Raw genomic sequence first — 18,295 nt, forward strand, 5'->3', positions numbered from 1 at the left:
AGGCTCATATTCATGAGCAGCATTCCGCGACACACGACTCGTTACCGTTAACGAGTCAACATCGTCGTGCGCCGAATAGTGCGCGTGATTCCAGGCAGAGGGCGCGATGGGCGCGAAATTCGAGTCGCCAGTAGCAGCGTGACAATCGCATTCTGTATTCTAAGAATATGTTTTAGATAACTTACCATTAAAAATATGGACGTATATACTAGCAGGAACAGCGTTGTTCGGCACACAGGTGTAGTTGCCCGCATGCGAGACGCTTGCTGCGGGTATCAGCAGATCGGATAGTCTCTGTACAGGATCCGTGGTGACGTTGATACCTCGTTCCACGTCGTAGTTTATCATTCTGCTGTTGTGGTACCTGAGGACAATAGAGAAGGATTTTTAGTTATATTTTTTTTAAGAAGCAACGTCTCGCCTTTTATCCCTGATGAGATAGGTACGAGTACACAATACGGCACGTAATGCCGCTGTACCATTGTACAGCGGCATTACAATGTGTTTACATTTAAACACATTACACGAAAACCAATAATAATTTGCCCGACTCGGGAATCCAACCCGAGTCTTCTTGTGTGGCAGTCGCATTTGCGTCCACTCGACCAACGAGGCACTCATCATTTTTTACCGGGCTTATAGTGACCAGATTGGCGATATCTATACATAGTATAAAACAAAGTCGCCCATTTTGTCTGTAGTCCCTTCGTATGCATAAAACTTTAAAACTACGCAACGGATTTTGATGCGGTTTTCACTAATAGAAAGAGTATTTTCTCCGACAGGTTTTTATATATAATTGAAATACATTGAAACTATATTAGCTGAGTTATAGCGATTTATGTCCAAGAAGTCAGAAAAAAAATCTAATTGAAGATTGTATTTGTGCGTGCGCCGCTTATACCGTTGGATACAAGTAAGAACAATGTATAGCAAAAACATTGGTCTTTATTAGTTCTACAAAAAAGTCCGCGATGACATATATCCAGCTTTTTTATTTAAGTCACAAAAACTACTTTTCTGTATTAAAAAAACATTTAATTCGTTGGGTGATGTTTAACTGGTGATATAACCAATAATACATATATCCTTATCATAATAAGTAAGTTCATCATCACGAGCATTTAATTTAGATTATTTTTGCAGTTTACAGTGTGTTATTTAGACATATAGTTTAGGAGATATCACGATATTAGTATTGCGGCACGGTACGGGCCGGCCGCGGCGGCGGGGGCAGCGTCCCTATAAATAGCGCGTCGGCGGCAGCGGCTCCCCATTAGCACTTTGAAATTGAAAAAAAAACAAAAAATATAAAAAACGGTACATAAAAAATAAATAATATTAAAAAGTAGGTACTACGACTTTGATCTATACATATAAGACAAAAAAAAATCTGTACATTACTTAAATATTTTTTCCAAAAACTGATAGGGGGGGCGATCAAAGAAGAGTCACAGAAACCAAAAAACATTTTAATATTTTAAACGCGGTTAAGGGAAAGAGAAGTTATTGTGAATTGAAAATTAGTATCCAATATGTGTTGGTGCGTTGACTGTATTTGTCGAAGTAGCGGGATACACGCAAACGAAGTTGCGCGGGTCAGCTAGTATTAAGGCGCTGTGCATAGTCAAAATAGGATTGATTCAACAGTTTTTTTGCCCAATGTTTACATGTTAGAGCAACAAAAAAAATATATGTTAATCTTGATCATTTTTATGAATGGACCACCTTCTCCAAAACACGATTTCTATTAATTTTCTCGATAGAAAAAAATCATAAACTAACCATTTAAATTGAAATTCTAGCCATTGTAACTATATTATTTATGAACATATCTTAATAAAATTAATAACAGTGACGTAATTTAAAATAATAAAGGGATCTGCCTTATTTATTTGTCGATTGAAATGAGATATTTGTAAGAATTAATATAATTCATGATAAATAACTCAGAACGAATCGAACAAAACGTCGTCCGATCATGACATCTATTCGTTTCTCTTTCATTCCTACGCGGACCGGCAGTGACCGCTGAGGCGCGCTGCTTGGTGGACCTATGTCAGTTTGTGTCAATCGCCGCTCAGAAAATAATCATTCACTAACATATATTTTTGCTGTTTGTAATATTTTATTTTGTAATTAGCTTTTTCTAAGTTGGGTTGTCAGTATATTTTTTTGTACGAAATCGATTTGAATTATAAGTTGTGTAAATACAATTAATTTTTTCATATACTACATATTACCGCGTAGCATGGTGCAGATGACACATTCAGTAACGTTCCGTACCATTCTTGAAAGGAGAAGGGGACTTTTGGGTCCAGCAGTTAACTAGTTGAAATGTATATTAAAAAAACCGTAATTTTTTTCTAAGGGAAATCACAAAATATGGTACCTTGTTTCTATCTGGGAAGCGAGAAAACTTAAATTAAGTTATCAAACATTTATGATTATTTAATCATTTATGTATAACGTACTCTGTGATTTAAACTTCTTACAACACTCCTGTCTGATATCAGTCATATACCGATTGACAGATGACACTCGTTCATTGTGTTTCGTTCTGAGTGCGCACGTATTTTCCATGTTTTATTGTTTAACCCCACGACCTCGGCTTTATAAAGGACTTTTGACGGATCTTGCATTTCTAAATTACCTGACTCTCTATTTTGGACAACTGTTTAAGCCTATCAATTGGATATTGACGACATGGATCGCTGTGTAAATTGTACAATTGCGACTGGTCGCAGTAACTCTATTGGCAGAAGAGTCTTGGAATTATTAGTTATTCGTCAGTGGCGTGCATCTCAGCCTGTATAATATGGTATCTCAGTTGGGAAAGATACCAAGAAAATATACCCCGACCCCCTACCCAATTCTTAGATGACATTCTCCTAATTATTGAAGATGAATAATACATATTTTATACTAATATTGGTGTTTTATTTATATATCCTCCTGTCCCTTTTTTAGTTTTTAAAAGATTAGTGCCTACTGCGTCTGAGGGCCTATGCACACCACGTTTTTTAAAAGCGCCGTCGACGCGCGTTTGTAGCGACACAGACGCGATACGTAACACCATAGACGTGTTTAGTGATGAGATGTACTGCTATGATGGATATGGATAGGAAGTCGATGATTTTTTTAATAGAAAACAAATATTGTGCGTAGTTCAATTTTTATTTTTAAAAAACCCTTAATTATGTTGATGAAACAACGGAACATTATAAGATGGGTTAAAAAGTTGCTAAGAAAAATTATTTACTTTTTATTCGTCCAAACTCATATTATTATCTGAGTCAGGATCATCTGAATCTGTATCTGTATATTGACATTATATACACGCAGATAAACTGCACAACTAAACAACACACTTTAATAACAAAATTAAAGAGAATTCAATGTATGCTGCGAGTATCGATAGCGATAAAAAAAATCTTTCTAATGTCCATCCCTAATCATGTGGTACTGAGAGACGTCAACGACATACAGGCAACTGTCACTAGCGCAAAAACTATAGTAGTAGTAAGTTTGTGTAAATTATTGTTCGATTTCGGTTTTAGTCATAAATAAACTAATAAAAAAAATAAATAAAAATAAAATAAAAATGTATACAACATAATATCGAAAAAATAAGAAAACAAAAACTAATACGAGTAATGAGATTCGATCTTAAGGATCACGGAACGCGAATCTAGACAGCAACGCACTGGGCCACTCGTCCATGAAACTATAGTAGCGAAATTACGCACCTAAATAAAATGGAATACGCGTATCAATGACATTTGCACGGTGCACCCCTCAGTACACGAGACCCACTTCACCTGCTTCACCCCCTCAAATACATAAAAGTTGTCTATTCACCGCGCCTTAAATAAGGGCCAAATTAAAAATACCCTTAACCGACGAGCATGTATGATAAGACTGATGACTGTTGATGAAGCAAAAGAGGTGTGTAAGATTCGTAGTAATTGACGTTCCATTGTCTCTGCCTGCCACGGTACTATTATTATTAACACAAAATGATTATTATTTACTAGATAATTCCATAATTGTATCGCCTTCAGTTTGTTTATATTCACTGTTAGATTTTCAACCTTTTGTAAATGTCGTCACTCTACTTAGCTAGTACGATCAAACGCAACCTTATATTCTGTAGCCAATTTTTTGTATCAATCAATCAAAAAATACTCCAATTATATTTATCCCCGGTAAACATAGATCCAAAATAATAGCAACTACTTTCCTTTCAAACAATAAAAGGCAGAAAGGCGAAAAAAGTCACAAGGTACTTTGTTCCTTAACTGCCATATCACGCGTGGAAAAAACATACCTTTAACAATCATCATTTTCTTTGAATACCTATACCGAGACTATAAGGAAAACATAATACAGTTATTTAACGAAAACAATACGCCTCGAGCCATTCTATAAACCATTTTAATTAATAAAAGATGAAAATCAAAATGGCCCCTTTGAAATCAAGCTGACAACAGACTAAACAAACAATGTTAGAACAAAAACAGAAGTCGATTCTACTAAAACATTTTATTAGAGAAGTAAACAACTCGCTACAAATAGGCGATCCATCTTAGTTCTGTTGATTTTATTAAAAAATAAACGTATTGACAATCTGCTGTGATTGGTATTGAAATACTGGGTGGCTAATAAACAATGCTTTTGTATTTATTGGATTTGTTTTCGCCTCAAGGTTAAAGTGAAAGTTTCTTCATTACTGAATCAATAACATGGTACCTATTTATAGACCTTCTGAAGAAATTGTCTTTATTCTAAACGGGGAAAAAACATTCAATGGCTTTTCCCGTCTTGGGCGAGGCAAGAGGGAGTGTTAGACTCTTACTGACTAAAAACCACCCCGTTCCTACTCCTGCTTTCGCGACGGAGCCTTGCTAACCCACTAGGCAGTCCACAACTCCAGCTAAGACGTGCTTATCATCTGCGTACATGATAATTATAGAATTTTCTACTAATGTCAATTTAGTCCCATTCTAGTACGGGTTTTGTATATTGATTATTCTCTAGTATGTTTTAACCCCTTTAAGCATGGTAGAGGGTGACATTATTGATAATCGTTGACTCGATTATAGACGATTAATACGAGAATACCCAAAAATATTTTGTATGGTAGAGGGCGACACCATCGTTAATTGCCGACTCCATTATACACGATCAACGAAAACCCTCGAGCAATTGAACTGGAAAGCTCTTACTGCAGTCAAACTATGTCTCGTACTACAACAATTGATTAAACAAATAAAACCCTAACATATTCTCTCAACAAAAACTAGACCTAACACAACAAACGCTAAAGAAATACATAAATCGTGAATCATTACCAGTCTAAGAGAAAATGTGCCTACCAGCCAATTGGGCCATTTGTCTAGCTATGTAAGAAACTGTTAGATTCAAGCCTAACTGTTGCCAAGTCTTACTGCCAAACTGTATTTGCTGAACAAATTAAATTGATGGAGATGTCTTCGTTTGAGCTTGAGCTTCAGTCGCGTTTGCGTTACAAGAAATATTGTAGTTTGTATTTTTGGTTGTCTGTGTGAACTTATGTTTTAGAATTATTTGGGGGTATACTTTCTAAATATAAATATATAAAAATCAATTGCTGTTCATTAGAACGATTGGACCCACAGTTGGACCGAATTAGCACGTGTAGGTGCACATGGAAGTCCAGAGAAGGTTTAAGCGGTGAGAAAAATTATAAGTATATGAGGTGGTACGTAGTTTGCCGAGCCAGTTATCAGTTCCGAAATATTGTACCTGATTCAAAAACCCATGCTATATGTTTTGTTCAGAATTAAGTACATTGTTTTTATGGGATAACAGGCAAAGGAACATGCGAATCACCTAATGGTAAACGTTAAGCGCCGCCCATGAACACCTGAAACATTAGAGGAGTTTCGGGGTAGGCAGAGGTGCACATTACGGCATGCAATGCCGCTATACAATGTACACCCGCTTTCCACCATTTTTGACATTAGTCCCATGTAAAAGGGGTGAACCCATCGCCATATACCTGGCACAATTCTAGACTCCATGCTACTAAAGAGAAATTTTCGAAAAACCGAATAAGTACTATAATACATTGCTCGACCCGGGTATCAAAACCTAAGAAAGTATTTAACTTCTACTAAAAACTACAGTGAGAAAAATAAACGAGAGACTAAAAAAAAAAACATAAAACATCTCATCCAAAGATGTGTGTCAGAAAGGTTGCAGCTTGACACATTTTTAAAAACTGGACCAGTTTTAAAAGAACAAGTTTTTAAAAGCAATTGGACCGAGTAGTGGGTCGTTGGAGACTGGCCAAAATTTTACCTCGATTTGATTTACTGGAGTTTGAATCAAAATTGTTTGCTTAAAAGTCCATCTTTTAAATCTTGTTATTAAAGTCAAATATCTGCATACTTATTTGTACTTATTTTAAAGTCAAAGTCAAATCATTTATTCCAATTAAACCATATACTTAGGTACTTTTGAAACGTCAACAAATGAAGAAATAAATAATAGTCTGTCAGTTTGTCCGTCAGTGAAGTTAGGTGCTCGTTCCTTATACCTAAAAACGATCAATATTAGCACTTCATAGAAAGCACTGTTTAAAATTTCGTATTATTGCGGAGAATGACAAAATGAGAAAAACTCAATAAGTGTTTCCGAGCACTAGTAATGCATGCACTGAATCAACGGATTTAGAGAAAACATTTGCCTTTTTAATGGGGGCAAACGAACAGACGTGTCATCTGATGGTAATGATTCAACGCTGCCCATGGACATCCGCAACGCCAGACGAGTCACAGGTGCGTTACCGGTCTTCTAAAAATGAATACGCTTGATGAGCCATTGCGAATATCAGGCAAATGTTTTCTCTAGTATTTTACAAAATGTTGTATTTGTGCATCTCATAGTATATACCCTTTCAAGAAATAAAAGGTGAGAATTTATACCATATACATAAACATAGAACCAAGAACCACAACCGTAAGAGCAACTTAATCACAGATATACGTAGAGAAATTCAACATAAAAAAGTATATATACATAGGGAAAATATCCTGAAAACTGCTATACGGAAATCCGTCTTAAAGTCTAAGGAATAGAATGCACATCTGAATAAACATCTCATACAGATGGTCGGCAATAAATCGTTGAAAGAGGTGAGTACTGGTTTCTGTAAAAGAAAGCGTACTTGTGGTACCTTTGTTGGGTTTTTTATGGAGCCTTTAGTGATCAGGCGAAAGAATTTTTATTGCGAAACTGGATACTGTTAGGATCTAGGTCTCGGGTTGAGTGAATGTTTTATGAATTAGAAGTAGACTGCGATTGGATTAGAATATTCCTTTTTTTCTCTCTCATGTCGTACCTTCATTTGTTTGAGTGTATTTTTCTTGGTAAAAAGGTAGAGGCTTATGAAAAGCCAATTTTTCGAGTAATGGTATGATATATGTGTGAATGAGATTACCGGAGGCCCAATCCCTGATTCCCCACAACACTTTCCTAACCCCTAAAAGGCCAGCAACGCACTTGTAATGCCTTTAGTGTTTCAGGTGTCTATGAGCGGCGGCGATTGCTTACCATCAGGTGATCCGTCTGCTCGTTTACCGGCTTATACCATAAAAAGTAAGTTTAAATGCAACACCAATGATAAAATATTCAATCTTTGATCCAGTTCTCATCAAAAGGAACAGAGCAAAAACAAAAAACGAACGAAGAAGTCGTCCTCGATTCAAATGCCTCGCGACAGGCAGTCAGCAAAATTTTTTGATGAGACCTCCAATTGAATTTGCACCCAATTCTCAACCAATCACGGTATAAAATCTATTTTGTGTAGTTCCGTCGGCTGGCTTTTTGTTCTGCCATTTTATTAAACATGTTTATTTCAATAGAAATGGAAATGTAATGTGAAATGATTTCTATTCGAACGACTTATTGTTTATTTTTGTTTGTCTTCAGCGAAGTACGTATACGGTTGATACGTTTGTTTTGATCTTTTTATTAAAGAAGTCGATTGAAAGAAGTGTGCGGTTGATGTGGAATATATTTGTATTAGTTTCTTTTTGTTTATTTAATTTCATTATGTTTGTTTTATTGAGTAGAACTATATATACAATGTGATAGGGGTGAGACTTCTAACCCGTTAAGGCTGAGTACTAAATCTAATTTTATCGACAAAAGTCGATCCCCCTAAAAATTATGGCTATTTTAATATTTTTTCTACTTTTTTTGATTTCAAAGGTTGTATGCGTCGTAGAAACAAAAAAAAAAAAACGACAAAGGGTAGCTAATAACCTTGGCTAACTAATTCATTACCTTTTTCATATGTTTGATAATGTTTTGATGAGAAAAAAAAATCATTTGTGTTGAATGTTGAAAAAATCACTATTTTTCAATATTTTCAATTAGGGGTTCAACACCCCATATTATTTTTTTTGTCGATAAAATTAGATGTAGTACTCAGCCTTAACGGGTTAGAAGTCCCGCCCCTATCACATTGTATAATAATATGTATAATAGTCTTTTTTCGAGAGAGGGTTAGACGATTTTTAAATTTTTCATAAGAAAAAGATCTTTAACACATTACACTCCTTAGGGGGCAAATGATTTATGAACTAACACTGCATTTGCATTAAAAATAAGCATTTTTTTTACAACAATAATGGTCTAAAGGGTACTTTCGCAAATTTTTGCTTTTGCCCCCCAAGGAGTGTATTTGTGTGACGCCTTCACGCAAAAACGGCTTAAACGATCGAGATGAAATTTACAATCATCAAGGGTAGATTATGGTCTGGAATAATATATAGACTACTTTTTATCCCTTAGAAACGCAGGCGAAACCGCTGGAAGAAGCAATTTTTTTAAACGTTGCTCCAATTTAGGATTTTTTCTTGTGTCGTGGGTATGTTTACAAATATACAGGTTCACGTACACATCACACTTAGACCCGAAACAACAATTTGTCGGCCACACAAAGAGTTGCTCCGTGCTTGCTCCGTGCGGGAATCGAACCCGCAACACGTTGCGAGGCAGCCAGTTACCCAGCCGTCGCACCAACCGTGCAGTCTTGAATAAAATATTTTCAAAATATTTAATTTTGCTTCGCTCCGAGAAATTCGCATTCATTTACATTTCCTCCTCACTCTCCAAGAAATCTTCCATAATAATAATAATTTCAAATATTCTCATACGATTAAACAAAGTTAAAACCATGATCAGACTGCGGTTTGACCCAAATACTCGACGGAGAAACCTCAGCACTCCGACCGAATCTTGGAACCTTGGCAATAGCACCACATCTTAAACAGCAGTATATGTCAGTATATGTCAGTATATGTCAGTATATGTAGTACTAGCGACCCGCCCCAGCTTCGCATGGGTGCAATGGTGATTTATTATGCATGTATTATACATATAAACCTTCCTCTCGAATTACTCTATCTATTAAAAAACGCATCAAAATCCGTTGCGTAGTTTTAAATATTTAAGCGTACAAAGGGACATAGGGACAGAGAAAGCAACTTTGTTTTATAATATGTAGTGATGACGCACTACACTTTAAGACGAGTAACTTGCTTCACTGACGGACAGACTGACAGACTTCTATTTGTTGACATTTCAAAGTACCTTTTTATGGTTTAATGGGAATTTAGGGAACAGCGAGTAAAGTTCCCTAAGAAAAGGAGGATCCTCCGACCAGGCGAGGTGATCAGCCTGGCGGGCTTACTGCCCAACTGTTGTTCGTTGGGATTTTCTATCCGTCTTAATTCGCATGTAAACTTCATATGTGCGATGCAGGATATTTGTGACGTCATCCGTTGATTTGCTCGTCGATAGTCTATGTGCGACTTCTGTCATCTGTCACTTGTCAATGCGTCGCTACAGGAATAAAATATGACTTTAACTTTTTTATCTTCGATAGTATTTATTTTCATATGAAAATTGAAATTCCATAAGAAAATACGTGTCTCATATTTAAAAATAATCTACAAGACGGACAATAAAATATTGTTATACCTCTGAGTTTGTTTCGGCATTTCTTCTCAGAGTAGTCGGATAGGAAATGCCGGCCTCATCTAGCTATTTGAAATATTTACGTGTAAAAGTTTTATTTTATGACCTATTTACAGAAATAAATATCATTTATCATTTATAAATTAGTCACCTACCCAATTATAGGAAGATTATGTATGTTACCTATAATAAAACTGACTCACCAGAATACAAAAGCCGGTGCCTCTGTAGTTTGTACCACGGAGCACTGGAGTCGTAACGTTGATCCAGGCTTCAGGTACTTCTCCGTAGGCCCTGAGATCTGGGCTCGCGCCTCTGTGGACAAAGAATATATAAAGTATTAGCGAAGGATTTATTTAGTAGTCGTATATGCATGGATCACATTAAGTCACAGGACGATTTTCTCCCGCAAAAAAAACGGTGTTAAACTATGTATGTGTCCGTTGATATTAAGCTATGTAGCAGTGCGAGGAAGATGTATCGTTCGAGTATGCGATGTATCGTTAGTAGGGAAACCATCCGTAGCATGCTTTCATAGCAACTTTCCATAGCACGCATCTTTCCACATAAAAAAAAAACATCGCTCAGTCCATTTCCACCAGTTCTAAGCTATGTGTACCAATGAATATGATTGGTGGAAGCCAAACGCTATCCACAGCAACGTAGCATAGCACATCTCTGGTGGAAAAGCACCCGTAGACTTTATAAAAAACCAGACAGAATCTCAGTGTCTCAATCAACGATCCAACCTAAAATAACATAACCTATGACATTCGTTGACATTGCTGAATTAAATTCTGTTTTCATTCCATCGTTTGGCTGTTGTTTTAGTATGTTATCAAAACTATTACTGTATAGATGTTGTGTTAACATTGAGTTGATAAAAATACTTCTTATTCAATCATAATGTTGTTTATGAAAGTAACTTTAGCTTTTTGTTTGGTTATTCTCTATAAATAACTTGATAATTTTTAGTCATTTTGTAGTTTCTTTTAGTTGATTGAAGTAAAATTTTGGCTTTGAAATCAGTACCTACTAGATAACATTTAATTCTTATCGGTTAGGTACATTATTATTATTAGAGGTCAAGTAAATCTAACATTTTTTGTATTGAAATTTAATTCCATAAATAATAATTAATTAATAATTCGAAACTATATTTATGATGTTACTAGCGAAAGAGGTATGTGAAAATCGTAGCAATTGGCGTTCCATAGTCATTTCCTACCTCCACGGGAGACAGGCGTGAGGTTATGTATGTATGTATGTATGTATGAGATTACTGAGAATCATAAAATCTTAAGTATCATACTTTGGCTACCGACCCAAATTAAAACAAATGAATTAATGACTCGATTGATTGAGCAGTCTTAGGACTTGTTTCACAATATCTAGTTTCTGTATTCCGTATTCTGGATAGCCTCTATGTATCAGATAACTTTCAATTAAGAATGTAATTTGTATGATGGTGAAATAGGCGCTTAGAACCATTTCTATGCGCCAAATTCTAAACCCAGTTTTTACTACACAGTTGCCAAACCACAGAATTTGCACGCGCTGTAGTAAGCTCAACTGAGCTGGTTCACACAACAGCTAACTGTTATGACAGTCGATAACTAAGCCTGCATACTCGATGGTCTCGACATTTCACCTTAAATCTCTTGTGGTAGCTTGAACGTGCGATATATCGATGTTTCGGTAAATCGAGCGAGTTCATTCGAGTAGACTAGTAATATTTCTAGGCTATTGTGGTATATTGTTGTAGTGCCTAGTCGAACAACTATCAACTATGAAGGATGAATCAATAATTCTTGCATGATTCGTCTGTCTCAGTTTGTGATTTTTAACCCTATTAATTGATTAATGGCTGTTTTTACCGACGTCTTGTCTTTTTTTATATGGTGTAAGGCGGTAAACGAGCAGACGCAAAACGTGATGGTAAGCAATCGCTGTCACCCATAGACACCCATAGACACCCAAAATACCAGAGGTTGTTCGGGAATCGGGGATGGGGAAGATTGGGAAAATTGGGCCTCCGATAACCTCACTCACACAACGAAACACATCGCAAGCGATGTTTCACGTCGGTAATCTGTGAGGCCGTGGTATCACTGCGGTCGAGCCGGCCCATTCGTGCCGATAGCATGGCTCTCCCACACTTAATCTTATTATTTACACACACATTATATTTTAAAATATCTTGTGATTTTGTGATATCCTAACTATGTTAACATCAATAATTATTTTCTATGACACACATAATCACATTATGTTTAGTTACTTGACTGAACAGTTGTCGTGGTGACTGAGCAACTGGCTACGGTGCAACGTGTAGCGAGTTCGATTCCTGCATGGAGCAACTCTTTGTGTGATCCACAAATTGTTGTTCCGGATATGTGAAATTGTATGTTTCTAACGCACCCACAACATAGGAGAAAACTCTAATACTACAACTTTAATAACCTAACTCAGTCAACACAAAGTAAAATCTTCCTCCGCTGACAATCGCAGAGAGTGCCCCGAAATAGGGTCAATAAGGAGATTTATATAAAATATGTTTCACAAAATGTTGTCCCTCCAATTTCTAGAGTAATTCGTTCGCGTTACTATGGACATTACTTTCGCATGACATCACTGGGTCCAACACGAAATTTCATTCCTTTACGCGGCTCGCGATGGATATTAGTCCGTCAGGTCCATATTAAGCCGACATTTTTGCACACGACAGAAAGAATTTAAAATATTACGTTTAAAAGAGGAATATATTATGTTTTAAAAATATTTTACGCGATAAAAATTAAAGAGAGGAATTTCTTGTCAGGAAATTAAAATTAAAAATTGTGATGGGATGTGGCGGTTTTTTTTTACTGGTAGGTAATGGAATAATAAATTAATCGTAGCGAGCTGATGAAGTGGTTTTACTGTAACGAAATTTACTGAATTTTCTTGTTTAATAAATTTCGTGTTAAAATTAACAATATTTCGTCTCTTTTATATCATGTGATTCACCATATGATATAATTTTGTTTTCAAGTGTGGCAGAGCCATGCTTCGGCACGAATGGGCCGGCTCGACCGGAGTGATATCACGGCCACGGCACAAAAAACCGACGTGAAACAACGCTTGCGTTGTGTTTCGTTGTATGAGTGAGGTTACCGGAGACCCATTTACCCCCTTTCCAATCCCTGATTCCCCAATAACCCTTAAATTCCTAACTCCCAAAAGGATGGCAACGGCGTTTCGGGTGTCTATAGGCGGCGGGGATTGCTTACCGTCTGTTTACCGTCTTATACCATAAAAAAACACAATGACACGGACACGGAAAGAGTTTAGAAGATTGAATAGATTTTTAAGCTCAAGCCCATATGACGAATATCAAAAAGTCCGTGCGGCCGACTCGCCGGTTCAAAAGTATAGGGTTAGAAACTTGGCTCTACACGGGATCTGATTACTTTTTGACAGTGCGAGCTATATGGTCTCGTATTGGCAACATTTAACATGAAATGTTTTTGTGGGATGCTCTTTAATGATGATAGGAGCGTTATCAAAACGCGCGCTTAACGCTTGCCATGTAAACATCCTCACGCGAACCCTCACAGCCATATATAAAAGTTAGCATGACATATAATTATATAGTATAGATACATATATATAGTATAGAAATATTTGTCGTCATAACACTTCAGAAATTACATCACTATACACAATACAATTGAAATGTTATGTCACTATTAAATCCATTGAATACAACAAACACTGTCTGGTTGACACTATTACAAAGTGGGACAAATAGTGTTGTAATTGTTTCTGTCATTGTGAGCTTCCAAGAAACATAAATTAGTTTGTAGGAACAGAATGTATTGAATTAAACATTAATCTAACATTATGGGTTTGATTCGTTGAAGAGGTGCTGAGAGGTCTATAATAGGGTAGATGACTAATCTTTATTTTAACGTTACGTAACGATTATTTTAAAATATTAGACACATGTTTTCTTGCGGAAACTAATACTTTCGAAAATACATCGATTTGAAATATCGCGTGACATAGACGTAGTTTTATACGTAGAAATTACGTTTTTGCTCCCACTCCTAAACTTTGATTCGTTTTATCTAAGTATTGTTATCTTAGTGGACCGGCTGGGCGGGAGTGATACACGACCTCACAGAAAACCGACGTGAAACTACGCTTGTGTTGTATTTCGTTGTGTGGGTGAGATTACCGAAGGCACAAGTACCACTCTTACCAAACTTCCCAATCCCCGATTCCCCAAATTCCTAACCCCCAAAAGGCCGGTAACGCCTCCGGTGTTTCAAGTGTCCATGGGCGGTGGCGATTGCTTACCATCAGGTCATGCGCCTGCTTGTTTACTGGCTTATTCCATAAAAAAAATACAGGTCAAACTAAGAACCTCCACTTTGTTGAAGTTGGCTAAAAAGTTATATAAGAAAAAACTAGAGTAAATCTTTATCTTTATAACACAATATAGTAGTAATAACCTTGAACTTATTTACTGAGAGACTTCTATTATTACATAAAATATTCAACCTACATGATATGCTAATATCGCCCTTATTCCACGCATTTCGCATTTTATGTTTCATGAATATCTAATACATAATACTATGCTTATATCATAGTAGCTTGTCGCCTGTGACTTCGCTTACGAAGCTTCGCTCTTTAGATGGTTGTATTGATTGGCGGTTGTCTGTTAGTTGTTGCCTTTAGAACTAGATGGCGTTAGTGGGCTAAGGTATCTATTTAGATTAAAATAGTCTTGATTGTATCATACAATTATTACTATTACTGGGCACATGCTGATTTTGAGATTATTTTTTACATAGGACCGAATTTTAGAAATATTGGGATAATAATTTAGACTAAGGCATACTCTTATATTTAATTAAGTAGTAGTTTATTTCCACATTCCACGGAACGGATTGACTTAGAAGAGAAACAAAATAGTATGACATAATCAATTAAGTAAATAAGTACTGTACATTCTTTTTATCTTTCATCATTTTCGAGCCGGAACGGGTACTTCTACTTATTAGAATAGGGGTGTTTTTTTGTCAATAATACATAGTTTGACACTTCTTCTCGCCTCGCCCAAGGCGGGAGAACTCATTGGATGATTTTTCCCCCTCAAAAAAAGTAGTGAAATTCTTCGAGTAATTTTAGAACTTATTTTAAACCAACGAACAAACATAAATAATGTTCCTCTTTTACAATATATATACATATACGTACTCATATACTTTTATGTAAGCGTAGAAAAATTCATCTGCGTCAGGGATGAATTCGTTTTAATTTTATTCGGAGCTTCAAGTTCTGAAGCTATGGCATATTATTAATTTATATTTACGTCCTTTGGTAATAAGATCCTGTCAGTATCTAGTGGTAGGTATTGTCGAGATGTATAAAATTAAATATATAATTATTTCTTTTATAGAATAGAGTCATACGTTATTTTGCGGAAATCCATGCTACAATTTATTATAGTTTTTTATTCCGCTTTGTGCCCAATTCCAGACTCCGTGCTACTAAGCTATGCAAGATGCAAGTATTTGTCATTTATAGTTCGCCTTTTCTCATTTGTAGATTTTTTATGGAATAAGCTGATAAACGAACAGACTGATCACCTGATGGTAAGCAATCGCCGCCGCCCATGGACACTTGAAACACCAGAGGCGTTACAAATGTGTTGCCGGCCTTTGGGGGTTAGGAATTTAAGAGTTGTTGGGGAATCGAGGATTGGGAAGATTGGGAAGGGGGGTAATTGGGCCTCCGGTAACCTCACTCACACAACTAAACACAACGTAAGCGTTGTTTCACGTCGGTTTTCTGTGAGGCTGTGGTATCACTCCGGCCGTGTCAGTCCATTCGTGCCATGGCTCTCCCACACTAAAAATTGATATATTTGTATAATTAATTTCCTCTGAGGCCATTACGTTTTAAACTCAGACTAAACCCAGACACCAAAATGAGTAGTTCAAGTCAACGACTCTCAAAACAAAAGCTAGACTCATAAAAAAACAAAATATTTCGAAACAAATTAAAACGCTCACGTCGCTCCTAAAATTAACAAGTAACTGAGTTTCGCAGACTCATCTCATAATCCTAGCTATCATGTTAACATTAAAAAAATAAACAAACAAAAAAAAACCTTTTATTTCTACCAAAAAAATTATCCACACATATTTTTTTAAACACCATACAGATTTGGCGACGAAATGAAGCCGTATCCCAGTGTTGCCGCAGTAAAATTTAAAACATTTTAATTATTTTCACGGGTAACCCTGCCCTTTCTAATATGGCGGGTGGGCATTGCGTTTAAGGCCCTGTTATTTACATATTAATACTGGCTCGGGTCGAGAAGTACTGACATTCGGTGCTTAGTCATATTATAAATGAGTATATCGAGTATTTCATTGTTTAGGCTAAAGTATTAGATTGGAAATTGAGTAGAATGTTAAAGCGATGATGGAAATAATTATGTTCTCTAAAGCCTGTCGTTTTTCAAATTCTTATCACTTTTAAGGGGGAAAATCATACATTGACTTCTCTCGCCTTAGGTGAGGTCAGAAGTAGTTTCAGACACTTAATGACTAAAAACCACCCGGTTCCTACACCTGCTCTTTGAGTTGGAGCCTACCGCTTACCGCTTCATGGTAGATATCCCACCAACTCGCACGAAGCGCTTCGCTTCAAGCTTCCTTGTGCGAACTGCTAGGGAGTGGAACTCCTTGCCGGAGTCTGTGTTTCCTGATGGGTATAACCTGGGTGTCTTCAAGGCCCGAGTGAATAGGTTGCTTATGGGCAGACGTGCTCCACCGTAGGCCGCATAAACTTGCTAGGTAGTCCGCAGCTCTACTTAAAGAGCGGAAATGCCTACTTGAAACGCCTCTGCTGTTTCGGGTGTCCATCAGGTGATCCTTCGGCTCGTTTACTGACATAATCTGCTACATGTTTTTGCAATTATTGAAATGCAAATTTATGTTTAATCCAACAATTTAACTGTCGAAAGCAACATGAATAAACAATTGTATTTAGCAACGCATAAAGTAACGTTCTCTTTAAGATTGAACAAAAAAAAAACTGCCAAGATTATAAAGACAAATCCCACAACCCCGATCAACAACCTCACCCCAAAGCCAGACATAATAAAATCCAATAACCCTGAACGACTCACATTCGCTAATTAGCAAGTTTAACGAGATACAGTATAACTTTAATAAGGACTCCATAAAACGTAGCCATTATATTCATGTGACAACGTTACAAGCTACGTAATGCGTCTCCAAGGCAAAATTCTGTGAAACAGGTGTGCTCACTTTACACTTGAAATAAGAAAAATGGACCAAGTGCGAGTCGGACTCACGCATGGAGCTCTGCATTGTATATTCATTTCATATTTTGAGCAATAAATAGTATTTAAAATAACTTTTAGGGGATTACTTTGTACGTATGATATAGGATGAAGGAAATCCGGAGCAAAAGTAAAAATACATCATCTTTCCTTTCAAATAAAAGTATTATAATCTTTTTGTTTTTCAACTGTCTAAGGGTGTTTTTTTCACCAGACAAATATGCTATGTAGTTGTGCTACGAAGATGTAATAGTTAAGTTGTGAAACTATGTGACAGTTTTCACTGATACTAAGCTAAAATACGCCGCAGCAAGCAGCAAAGTAGCTTTTTACTCTTGATACATCATTTGTCCAAGTTTTAACTGGCTAGCTATCACGGTTCCTTTAATACAGGCAGACAGTCACACAGTAAAGCAAAGTCTTAGCAATAGGGTTCCCGTTTTTATCCTTTACTTATGGAACCCTAAAAACTTTCAAGCCTATTACTCTTCTGAAAGCTTAAACTTAAACTGAATTGCTTAAGGCAGTTTAAGTCTAGAATTTTTGCTTATTTGCGACTATTATTGTGCTGAGGTTTTAAAAGAAAATCTTGTTTTTGCAATAAACGTGTGTAAGGTAATGAGTTTTAGGTGCTTTATTCTTTAAAGAAACAAGTTTTAAATGGAACTTTGTCTCACTCTACGAAGTTTGTATTAGACTAAATAGCTGATAATTTCAACAATTTAGGCCTACTGTATTTTGTCTAGGCGGGTTTAATGTTGTCTTTTTGTGGACAGTTTCCATTATTTCTAAGTAAGACGCAAGCATTTGTCATTTGTAGATCGTCTATTGTTGATCTGGAGATGTGGACAACGTAACGGTTACCAGCTCAAAGCAGGAGTTGGACCGGGGAGA

The 18,295-nt window shown here is 36.5% G+C and overlaps 1 protein-coding gene across 2 annotated transcripts in view; it reads right to left on the reverse strand.

Moving 5' to 3' along the window:
* Positions 1–18,295, reverse strand: part of LOC118279399 (uncharacterized) — a 136,280-nt gene that overhangs the window by 20,643 nt on the left and 97,342 nt on the right. For both annotated transcript variants that reach the window (XM_035599093.2, XM_050698317.1), the window contains exons 6-7: positions 10,236–10,347; positions 186–364 (exon numbers count right to left, since the gene is read on the reverse strand). In XM_035599093.2, the coding sequence (XP_035454986.1) occupies positions 186–364; positions 10,236–10,347 (291 nt within the window). The remainder of the gene's footprint in view (positions 1–185; positions 365–10,235; positions 10,348–18,295) is intronic.

This window comes from Spodoptera frugiperda, chromosome 14, assembly GCF_023101765.2.
Source record: "Spodoptera frugiperda isolate SF20-4 chromosome 14, AGI-APGP_CSIRO_Sfru_2.0, whole genome shotgun sequence".
Lineage (NCBI taxonomy): Eukaryota > Metazoa > Arthropoda > Insecta > Lepidoptera > Noctuidae > Spodoptera > Spodoptera frugiperda.